Source organism: Scyliorhinus canicula, chromosome 5, assembly GCF_902713615.1.
Source record: "Scyliorhinus canicula chromosome 5, sScyCan1.1, whole genome shotgun sequence".
Classification (NCBI taxonomy): Eukaryota; Metazoa; Chordata; class Chondrichthyes; order Carcharhiniformes; family Scyliorhinidae; genus Scyliorhinus; species Scyliorhinus canicula.
In genome coordinates this window covers 135482727-135493767 of record NC_052150.1, presented here as the reverse complement: position 1 = coordinate 135493767, position 11041 = coordinate 135482727, and the positions used below count along the sequence as shown (strand labels likewise).

Below are 11041 nucleotides of genomic sequence, written 5' to 3'. Positions count from 1 at the left end.
GAGCAATTCCGTAGGCCGCTGGCAGCGAGTAGTGAACACGTGTCGTGCATAGACTTCATTAACAGGCCTCACATACATTTTGTCGAGTAGCGCTAGGGCTTCAGTAAATGAACCGGCACAGTTTAGTTGAGTAGAGATTCTGTGGCTCACCCTCGCGTGCAGTCGGCTCAGTTTCTGCTCCTCCGTTGTTTCGGCTGTGCTTGCTTCCGCCAGGTAGGCTTTAAAACACCGGAGCCAATGAGAAAACATTTATTTTGCCTCTGCATCCTGTGGGTCGAGTTTCAGTCACTCAGGCTTGAGGGCTGATTCCATGATTGATCCTGACTGTTTCTTAAGTAAATTAAATTGATGAAACTATCAATTCACTAGACACGTGCTTTGAGATATGAACAGTGGTTTTAATCTACTTACTACAGAGCCAGCCTGTTACACGTTGAACTCTCGATGAACTGGTCGGCTGGCTCTGGGCATCGATATTTATACAGCAGTCCAGGGGGAGGAGCCGTGGGCGGAGTCAAGGGTGGAGCCCTATACAAACTCCTAAGCATTCCCAGAGCTACTCCCCCTCGTGGTCGGGCAACGCAACTGCGCTTACAATCGTACGGTCTCATATATAGTGTGAATTACAGAGTTACATTCACCACAACGTGTAAGAGAAAGTTCTGCCATATCTTCATGATCTTCAATGTTACCACCTGAAGGATTCAGAATTTGGGTTTTCCTCCATTTTAGATTGTTCCTCAATTTTGTGTTAGTCAGAACTTAACAAACTGTCGGTTAATTCAGATGAACTTCATTTTGGACAAAATACACAAACCAGACATAACCTATGCTCACTCCCAGGAGTAGCTCATGGCTATCTGACATTGGTTCCTGCTCATCTACAGTTGTATTCAAAAATAACATATGGCTTGCTGACAGAAACTTAATTAACTTTTTAAAAATAATTTTAAAATAATTATTTTAATTATTTAAGATAATCTTTAAATAAGAGTAGCCAATTCATTTTTTTCCAATTAAGGGGCAATTTAGCGTGGCCAATCCATCTAGCCTGCACATCTTTGGGTTGTGGGGCGGAACCCACGCAAACACGGGGAGAATGTGCAAACTCCACACGGACAGTGACCCAGAGCCGGGATCGAACCTGGGACCTCGGCGCCGTGAGGCTGCAGGGCTAACCCACTGCGCCACCGTGCTGCCACTTAATTAACTTTTAATGCCATACATTTATGTTATGAACTCACTCTGCATAACCTTTCTAAATGGTAATCATGGATACAATTTATATTAAGGGCACACTTGGCATAACCTTTTTTTAAATAAATTTAGAATACCTAATTTATTTTTTCCAATTAAGAGGCAATTTAGCGTGGCCAATCCACCTACCCTGCACATCTTTGGGTTGTAGGGGAGAAACCCACGCAGACACTGGGACAATGTGCAAACTCCACATGGACAGTGACCCAGGGCTGGGATCGAACCTGGGACCTCGGCGTCGTGAGTCAGCAGTACTAACCACTGTGCCACCGTGCTGCCCCACTTTGCATAACCTTAAGTATAATTGTGTTATAATCTTTTATACTAAGCATTATAAAATATTCTGTGAATTAGGAGTGGTGACCATATTATCCTTTGTATTAAAAGTAAAATGTTCCAGTGCAGCTTCTTAAGCTCGCAAAAAGAAGCTAGTTGAGGGCTCATGGCCAGATAGCCGATAAGAGAGAGACTAATGGGAGGGATTCTCTATCCCACCGCATCTGTTTTCTGATGGGGCGGGTCCCCTCCGGCAGCGAGATCCTCCGTTCCTGCAGCCAGCCAATGGGTTTCCCATTGTGAGCACCCCCACGCCGTCGGGAAATCCGCGTGCGTGAATGCGCTGCCGGCGAACGGAGGATCCCCACCGATGGTGAATCCAGCCCTGAGTCTTTGTTTTCATAAGATTCCAAGCAGCTGGCATTAGCCATTATCGAAGGAGCCAAAAATTAAACATAAGGGCCTTAGAACAGGATAAATGTATTTTCATAGAGGACCGAATTTTGCTCCACAAGCTTGAAAATAAGTTAGATAGATGGAGGATAAGAAATAAAGGGGAAAGGGACAGTGTAGGGTGATTAAATGGAGGAAAAGTATCATTGTGGACTGGATAGGCCTAGCATTGTATCTGTGTTGTAATTTCTCTGTGATTCATAGAGCATACAGTGCAGAAGGAGGCCATTTAGCCCATCGAGTCTGCACCAACCTACTTATGCCCTCACTTCCACCATATCCCCGTAACCTAATAACCCCTCCTAAACCTTTTGGTCACTAAGGGCAATTTATCATGGCCAATCCACCTAACCTACACATCTTCAGACTGTGGGAGGAAACCGGAGCACCCGTTGTGATCCACTGTGTTAACTGTGTGCACCTGTATTTGGGGATGTACAGTAGGACCTACACTACAGGTTCGCCGGTAGCCCCTGCCGGCTAGCTCCGCCCACAAGGAGCCGTATAAATAGGCATGACTCCTCCTGATCAGCGATTCTGCCAGGAAGCCACGCATCTGATTGTAATAAAGCCACAGTTGTACCAATCTGAGTCTTTCGTGCAATTGATAGTGCATCAGAAACCCACGCAGACACGGGGAGAACGTGCAGACACCCCACAGACAGTGACCCAGTGGGGAATCAAACCTGGGGCCCTGGCGCTGTGAAGCCACTTGTGCTACTGTGCTGCCCAAAGGTGCAAACAAAATATCAAACCATGAAGTCTGAATCCCTGAGGGCAACACCAGGGTGTGTGTGGTTCTCCATGAGTCCAAGGGTGCCCAGATGAGTCCGTAGACCACATTCCCATCCTTACCATTCAGTTCAACTTAAGTTTAGTTTTACTCTGTTTTTTCCAATTGGGATGCTCTTCTGCTAGAAGACTATTGCCTCAATGAAAACACCTTAAATTGCTTGCTATCTGTAACTTGTGTCAATAGACATTAATGGAACATTAAGTTAAACATGTCACAACACAGAACGTCAAAGCACCCATTCTCTGGCGCCAGTTCAATAAATATCACTTTGGCATTTAAACTTATTTTCTCCACTAAGCATTCTATTTATTTTTCTATGTAATAATATTATATTTTCCTTTTCAAATGTTGCTCATATAAATTGTAATATTTACGTGTCCCATTAAGATTTTAAAGGACTGAAACGCTGACTGATCCACAGATGCCATCATCCTGTTCTCGGGATGTGCCAAGGGTGACCAGAGACCACATTCCCATCCTTATCATTCAGTTCAACTTGAGTTTAGTTTTACTCTGGCACTGACACATGTCTGGGCCATGAGGTGGCGCTGCACACACAGCGAGTCCCATCTTGGCTCTCACTCGGTGATCATTAGTAACAGCCGCGAGCTGCCCAGTGACTGCTGCACAATCTGCTCATTGAAGTTGGGCAATTCGGGTCAGAGGTGAACCGGGGGTGATTCGGTCTGGATCGGGGGAAGCGGCAATCGCGCGCGCTGGGTCAGTGTGACGGTTACAAGGGGATATCGCGCGCTGGGTCAGTGTGACGGTTACAAGGGGATATCGCGCGCTGGGTCAGTGTGACGGTTACAAGGGGATATCGCGCGCTGGGTCAGTGTGACGGTTACAAGGGGATATGGAGCACTGACGGTTAGAGGGCCATTTCGCGCGTTGGGGGATGGGTACGTGAGATATTCTCTCGTTCCCCCGTCCCCCCCCCTTGCTGTCGCTCCCCCCCCCCCCTGCTGTCGCTCCCCCCCCCTTGCTGTCGCTCCCTCCCCTTGCTGTCCCTGCCCCCCCCCTTGCTGTCCCTGCCCCCCCCTTGCTGTCCCTGCCCCCCCCTGCTGTCCCTGCCCCCCCCTGCTGTCCCTGCCCCCCCCCTTGCTGTCCCTGCCCCCCCCTTGCTGTCCCTGCCCCCCCCCCTTGCTGTCCCTGCCCCCCCCTTGCTGTCCCTGCCCCCCCCCCCTTGCTGTCCCTGCCCCCCCCTTGCTGTCCCTGCCCCCCCCTTGCTGTCCCTGCCCCCCCTTGCTGTCCCTGCCCCCCCCTTGCTGTCCCTGCCCCCCCCCTTGCTGTCCCTGCCCCCCCCTTGCTGTCCCTGCCCCCCCCCTTGCTGTCCCTGCCCCCCCCTTGCTGTCCCTGCCCCCCCCTTGCTGTCCCTGCCCCCCCTTGCTGTCCCTGCCCCCCCCTTGCTGTCCCTGCCCCCCCCTTGCTGTCCCTGCCCCCCCCTTGCTGTCCCTGCCCCCCCCTTGCTGTCCCTGCCCCCCCTTGCTGTCCCTGCCCCCCCCCTGCTGTCCCTGCCCCCCCCGCTGTCCCTGCCCCCCCTGCTGTCCCTGCCCCCCCTGCTGTCCCTGCCCCCCCTGCTGTCCCTGCCCCCCCTTGCTGTCCCTGCCCCCCCTTGCTGTCCCTGCCCCCCCCTTGCTGTCCCTGCCCCCCCCTTGCTGTCCCTGCCCCCCCCTTGCTGTCCCTGCCCCCCCTTGCTGTCCCTGCCCCCCCTTGCTGTCCCTGCCCCCCCCTTGCTGTCCCTGCCCCCCCCTTGCTGTCCCTGCCCCCCCCTTGCTGTCCCTGCCCCCCCCTTGCTGTCCCTGCCCCCCCCCTTGCTGTCCCTGCCCCCCCCCCTTGCTGTCCCTGCCCCCCCCTTGCTGTCCCTGCCCCCCCCTTGCTGTCCCTGCCCCCCCCTTGCTGTCCCTGCCCCCCCCTTGCTGTCCCTGCCCCCCCCTTGCTGTCCCTGCCCCCCCCTTGCTGTCCCTGCCCCCCCCTTGCTGTCCCTGCCCCCCCCTTGCTGTCCCTGCCCCCCCCTTGCTGTCCCTGCCCCCCCCCTTGCTGTCCCTGCCCCCCCCTTGCTGTCCCTGCCCCCCCCCTTGCTGTCCCTGCCCCCCCCCTTGCTGTCCCTGCCCCCCCCCTTGCTGTCCCTGCCCCCCCCCTTGCTGTCCCTGCCCCCCCCTTGCTGTCCCTGCCCCCCCCCTTGCTGTCCCTGCCCCCCCCTTGCTGTCCCTGCCCCCCCCTTGCTGTCCCTGCCCCCCCCTTGCTGTCCCTGCCCCCCCCTTGCTGTCCCTGCCCCCCCCTTGCTGTCCCTGCCCCCCCCTTGCTGTCCCTGCCCCCCCCTTGCTGTCCCTGCCCCCCCCTTGCTGTCCCTGCCCCCCCCTTGCTGTCCCTGCCCCCCCTTGCTGTCCCTGCCCCCCCCCTTGCTGTCCCTGCCCCCCCCTTGCTGTCCCTGCCCCCCCCTTGCTGTCCCTGCCCCCCCCTTGCTGTCCCTGCCCCCCCTTGCTGTCCCTGCCCCCCCCTTGCTGTCCCTGCCCCCCCCTTGCTGTCCCTGCCCCCCCCCTTGCTGTCCCTGCCCCCCCCTTGCTGTCCCTGCCCCCCCTTGCTGTCCCTGCCCCCCCCTTGCTGTCCCTGCCCCCCCCTTGCTGTCCCTGCCCCCCCCTTGCTGTCCCTGCCCCCCCTTGCTGTCCCTGCCCCCCCTTGCTGTCCCTGCCCCCCCCTTGCTGTCCCCTGCCCCCCCTTGCTGTCCCTGCCCCTCCCCTTGCTGTCCCTGCCCCCCCCGTGCTGTCCCTGCCCCCCCCTTGCTGTCCCTGCCCCCCCCTTGCTGTCCCTGCCCCCCCCTTGCTGTCCCTGCCCCCCCCCTTGCTGTCCCTGCCCCCCCCTTGCTGTCCCTGCCCCCCCCTTGCTGTCCCTGCCCCCCCCCTTGCTGTCCCTGCCCCCCCCTTGCTGTCCCTGCCCCCCCCTTGCTGTCCCTGCCCCCCCCTTGCTGTCCCTGCCCCCCCCTTGCTGTCCCTGCCCCCCCCTTGCTGTCCCTGCCCCCCCCTTGCTGTCCCTGCCCCCCCCTTGCTGTCCCTGCCCCCCCCTTGCTGTCCCTGCCCCCCCCTTGCTGTCCCTGCCCCCCCCTTGCTGTCCCTGCCCCCCCCTTGCTGTCCCTGCCCCCCCCTTGCTGTCCCTGCCCCCCCCTTGCTGTCCCTGCCCCCCCCTTGCTGTCCCTCCCCCCCCCTTGCTGTCCCTGCCCCCCCCTTGCTGTCCCTGCCCCCCCCTTGCTGTCCCTGCCCCCCCTTGCTGTCCCTGCCCCCCCCTTGCTGTCCCTGCCCCCCCTTGCTGTCCCTGCCCCCCCTTGCTGTCCCTGCCCCCCCCTTGCTGTCCCTGCCCCCCCCTTGCTGTCCCTGCCCCCCCCCCTTGCTGTCCCTGCCCCCCCTTGCTGTCCCTGCCCCCCCCTTGCTGTCCCTGCCCCCCCCTTGCTGTCCCTGCCCCCCCCTTGCTGTCCCTGCCCCCCCCTTGCTGTCCCTGCCCCCCCTTGCTGTCCCTGCCCCCCCCTTGCTGTCCCTGCCCCCCCCTTGCTGTCCCTGCCCCCCCCTTGCTGTCCCTGCCCCCCCCTTGCTGTCCCTGCCCCCCCCTTGCGGTCCCTGCCCCCCCCTTGCGGTCCCTGCCCCCCCTTGCTGTCCCTGCCCCCCCCTTGCTGTCCCTGCCCCCCCCTTGCTGTCCCTGCCCCCCCCTTGCTGTCCTGCCCCCCCCTTGCTGTCCCTGCCCCCCCCTTGCTGTCCCTGCCCCCCCCTTGCTGTCCTGCCCCTGCCTGCCCCCCCCTTGCTGTCCCTGCCCCCCCCTTGCTGTCCCTGGCCCCCCCTTGCTGTCCCTGCCCCCCCATTGCTGTCCCTGCCCCCCCCTTGCTGTCCCTGCCCCCCCCCTTGCTGTCCCTGCCCCCCCCCTTGCTGTCCCTGCCCCCCCCTTGCTGTCCCTGCCCCCCCCTTGCTGTCCCTGCCCCCTCCTTGCTGTCCCTGCCCCCTCCTTGCTGTCCCTGCCCCCCCCCTTGCTGTCGCCCCCCCCTTACAGTCGCCCCCCTCCCTCTCGCCCCCCCTCCCTCTCGCCCCCCTCCCTCTCGCCCCCCCTCCCTCTCGCCCCCCCCTCCCTCTCGCCCCCCATCCCTCTCGCCCCCCCCTCCCTCTCGCCCCCCCTCCCTCTCGCCCCCCCTCCCTCTCGCCCCCCCTCCCTCTCGCCCCCCTCCCTCTCGCCCCCCCTCCCTCTCGCCCCCCCTCCCTCTCGCCCCCCCCTCCCTCTCGCCCCCCCTCCCTCTCGCCCCCCCTCCCTCTCGCCCCCCCTCCCTCTCGCCCCCCTCCCTCTCGCCCCCCCTCCCTCTCGCCCCCCCTCCCTCTCGCCCCCCCTCCCTCTCGCCCCCCTCCCTCTCGCCCCCCCTCCCTCTCGCCCCCCCCTCCCTCTCGCCCCCCCTCCCTCTCGCCCCCCCTCCCTCTCGCCCCCCCTCCCTCTCGCCCCCCCTCCCTCTCGCCCCCCCTCCCTCTCGCCCCCCCTCCCTCTCGCCCCCCCTCCCTCTCGCCCCCCCTCCCTCTCGCCCCCCCTCCCTCTCGCCCCCCCTCCCTCTCGCCCCCCCTCCCTCTCGCCCCCCCTCCCTCTCGCCCCCCCTCCCTCTCGCCCCCCCCTCCCTCTCGCCCCCCCTCCCTCTCGCCCCCCCTCCCTCTCGCCCCCCTCTCGCCCCCCCTCCCTCTCGCCCCCCCTCCCTCTCGCCCCCCCTCCCTCTCGCCCCCCCTCCCTCTCCGCCCCCCCCCTCCCTCTCGCCCCCCCCCTCCCTCTCGCCCCCCCCTCGCTCTCTCCCCCCCCTCGCTTTCTCCCCCCCCTCGCTTTCTCCCCCCCCCTCGCTTTCTCCCCCCCCCCTCGCTTTCTCCCCCCCCCGATATGAAAATGAAATGAAAACCGCTTATTGTCACAAGTAGGCTTCAAATGAAGTTACTGTGAAAAGCCCCAGTCGCCACATTCCGGCCCCTGTTCGGGCAGGCTGGTACAGGAATTGAACTGTGATGCTGGCCTGCCTTGGGCTGCTTTAAAAGCCAGCTATTTAGCCCTGTGTGCCTCGACCCCCCCTCCCACCCCCCTGTGATTCTGTAATTCTTCCTGCTCCCCTCCTGTGCCCAACTCCCGCCTGGGGCTTAAAACCACCCTGGGGAAAATGACGCCAAGGAAGTAAGCTACGCAATCCTTAGAATAAATGTAAATGACAGCACAAGTAATTTTATCCTCTGGAAGTGCAGGCTAAAAATGAAATGAACTGAAAATCGCTTATTGTCACAAATAGGCTTCAAATGAAGTACTGTGAAAAGCCCCTAGTCGCCGCATTCCGGCGCCTGTTCGGGGAGGCTGTTACCGTGCTGTTGGTCTGCTTTCAATGTCAGCGATTTAGCCCTGTGCTAAACAGCCCCAATTAAATTTTCAACTACAGTTAATGGACTTTTTATACCTGAAAGTTTAGTAAAGAAAAATACTGCAAAGTTATTGAACTGCAAATTAATGCCATTTTAAATTCTGCTTTCTTTTAAATAGGTTTGGTAAAATGCAGTCTTTTAATGCACTCCATCTCAGTGAATGGCAGAGACATTATTTCAATATAATCTCCAATGACTGCACACCTGGACAGAGTGCTGATGCTTATCGTGCGCAAATTTTGCGATTGCAGTTTGCATGGGCAAATGCTGATATATCTTGGGAATGCACAGCCAGCTCATTCAGGAGATACAGTGAAAGATATTCAGCCATTATTGACTCCGACATTGCAGAGATTGGGTTGAATAATTATGCTGACAGTGTTCTGAGTTTGCCAAAATGTCAAAAGAATGAAAGCAATCAGTGGGAGTCGTTGTTGACTGAAGACCGTATTTTCAAATTAAAAAGTGTGCAAGAGATGTTTAAATCTGCCAAAAGAGCTAGAGACCTGCTGGTATCAGCAGCTGATATTTCAACAGTAGTTGGGAAAACTAATGACAATCATAAAGTAGAAAGTGCATCTCTCAGTAATACAGAAGGCTCAGTTACTAAAATTAAAACTTTGACTCTGTCCACTGATGTGTCTTCAAAAAATGTTAATGAAAACTATTCTTCAGACAAGCCCTCCACAGTTATTGCATGTCCAAATATGGTGCAAAATCTGTCAAATGCTCAGCCAGTGATTGATGAGACTCGTGCCTCGAGTTCTACAGGTAAATTTTCATCGGCACCTTCTAAAAGCCTTTATGGGGGTCCTGTGTTTGGTTTGAGCAAATTGACAAGTTGTACTGTACCTCAGACAACTGTATCGGGACAGTGTATGCCTCTTAATAGTTTAGCTCTTGTGGCACCTGGTAGTACATCAAAGAGGAAGTCTTCCTGGATATCGGGAGATGTCGGTAGTGATTCATATAATAACGTGAGTTATGGACCATTTCAAAATCGAAACTGGACTAATTCTAATCAAAAGAGTTTTGATAATGTGACCAGAAATATGAAATGCGATGGTGATGTTGCTGATGAAGGTTTTATAACAAGTTTTAAAACGGCTAAGGACCAGCTGCATGTTGATCAACAGAAAAAGTTTGGGAACCAATCTCAACCACAGCGACCACCTGCAACAACATACAATTGTCCAAAAAAGTCATTGGGCACCGTCAGGTCTCGTGGTTTGTTTGGTAAATTTGTTTCTCCAGTATCAAAACAGGATAATGGTGATGAAAATGGTGGACTGTGTTCAATGCCTCATGTGAACAGTTCTTCTGAACTCACTCTACCAGTCGATGAATGTTTGAAAAATCTTGAGCCAAAGATGATTCAACTCATTATGAGTGAGATCATGGACCATGGTCCCCCAGTGAACTGGGATGACATCGCTGGGCTGGAATTTGCTAAAACAACAATTAAGGAGATAGTGGTTTGGCCAATGCTTAGACCAGATATCTTTACTGGACTCCGTGGCCCACCCAAAGGAATTCTTTTGTTTGGCCCTCCTGGAACAGGTAAAACTCTAATTGGTAAGTGCATTGCATGTCAGTCGGGAGCTACTTTTTTCAGCATCAGTGCTTCATCGCTGACTTCCAAGTGGGTTGGCGAAGGTGAAAAAATGGTACGTGCGATGTTTGCTGTAGCACGTTGCCACCAACCTGCAGTTATCTTCATTGACGAAATTGATTCTCTCTTGTCTCAACGAGTTGATGGAGAACATGATTCTTCTCGAAGAATAAAAACTGAGTTCTTAGTACAGTTAGATGGTGCTGCTACTTCAGCAGATGATCGTATTCTTGTGGTTGGAGCCACAAATCGACCCCAAGAAATAGATGAGGCAGCTCGGAGACGTCTGGTCAAAAGACTGTACATCCCTTTACCTGAAGTATCAGCAAGGAAGCAAATAGTGGTGAAGTTGATGTCTCATGAAAGCTGTTCCCTAAGTCCAGAGGAATTGGAGCTGATCATTGAACAATCTGAAGGATTTTCAGGGGCTGACATGACTCAACTTTGTCGAGAGGCAGCTTTGGGGCCAATCCGCAGTATACAGATAGCAGACATCTCCACTATCACACCGGACCAAGTACGATCTATTGCATTCATCGACTTTAAAAATGCTTTTGTAAACGTGAGACCAAGTGTGTCTCCGAAAGACCTTGAACTGTATGAGGGTTGGAATAAAACATTTGGCTGTGGCAGATGATTATGGCAAAATTGCATAGGAATATGGGCGCATATGCTATCGTTCAGCCTAATTTTATAGAGATACTTTTGTATGTTAGGTGTTTGTTCTGTCAAACGTGTACTGAAGTCTTTTGCAAAAAGGATGCTTTCAGTAAAATAATTATATTCAAATCAATTTAAATTGCTTTGTCCCATGTTGACAGCATATTGTGAGAATTCATGCTGCTGAACAGCCTTTGTTATTCTTGTCAGCAAGTCTTCCGTAAAAGCAGCCACCTTTTTATTTCATTTGGAACTTTTAAAACAAAAATCACCAGGCAGTCATCCTTAGCAATGATATCATTAATTCCAGTGAACAATGGGAAACCTTTAAAACTCTTCTCGGGTGAAAAATCGGGTACAAGTCCCTGGCATCCAAAAGGGGACATGATAAAACAAAATCTAAGGGGCTAGCTGTTGATATACAAGAACTCTTGAGCCGCACTGCTTTTATTGATCAAATGAAAATAAATCCTCAGAGAACAGTGATAGATACTGGACTCCCATTCAAATTGCTCGTTGGAGTATCCAAGAAGATTGAAAGAAGATTTTGGATAACTGTGGCTAACGATGCCCTCT

The 11041-nt window shown here is 55.5% G+C and overlaps 1 protein-coding gene across 6 annotated transcripts; it reads left to right on the top strand.

The window, feature by feature from the left end:
- Nucleotides 1-3358: 3358 nt before the first annotated feature.
- Nucleotides 3359-10598, top strand: fignl1 (fidgetin-like 1). 6 transcript variants are annotated; one of them, XM_038797735.1, is made up of 2 exons: nt 3359-3502; nt 8312-10598. In XM_038797735.1, the coding sequence occupies exon 2, from the start codon at nt 8322-8324 to the stop codon at nt 10440-10442; it is 2121 nt and encodes a 706-aa protein (XP_038653663.1). In that variant the 5' UTR covers nt 3359-3502; nt 8312-8321; the 3' UTR covers nt 10443-10598. The 6 variants fall into 6 exon arrangements, with proteins under 6 accessions (XP_038653663.1, XP_038653660.1, XP_038653665.1 ...); XM_038797732.1 differs by having other exon boundaries at nt 3362-3447; XM_038797737.1 differs by having other exon boundaries at nt 3420-3440.
- Nucleotides 10599-11041: the final 443 nt, after the last annotated feature.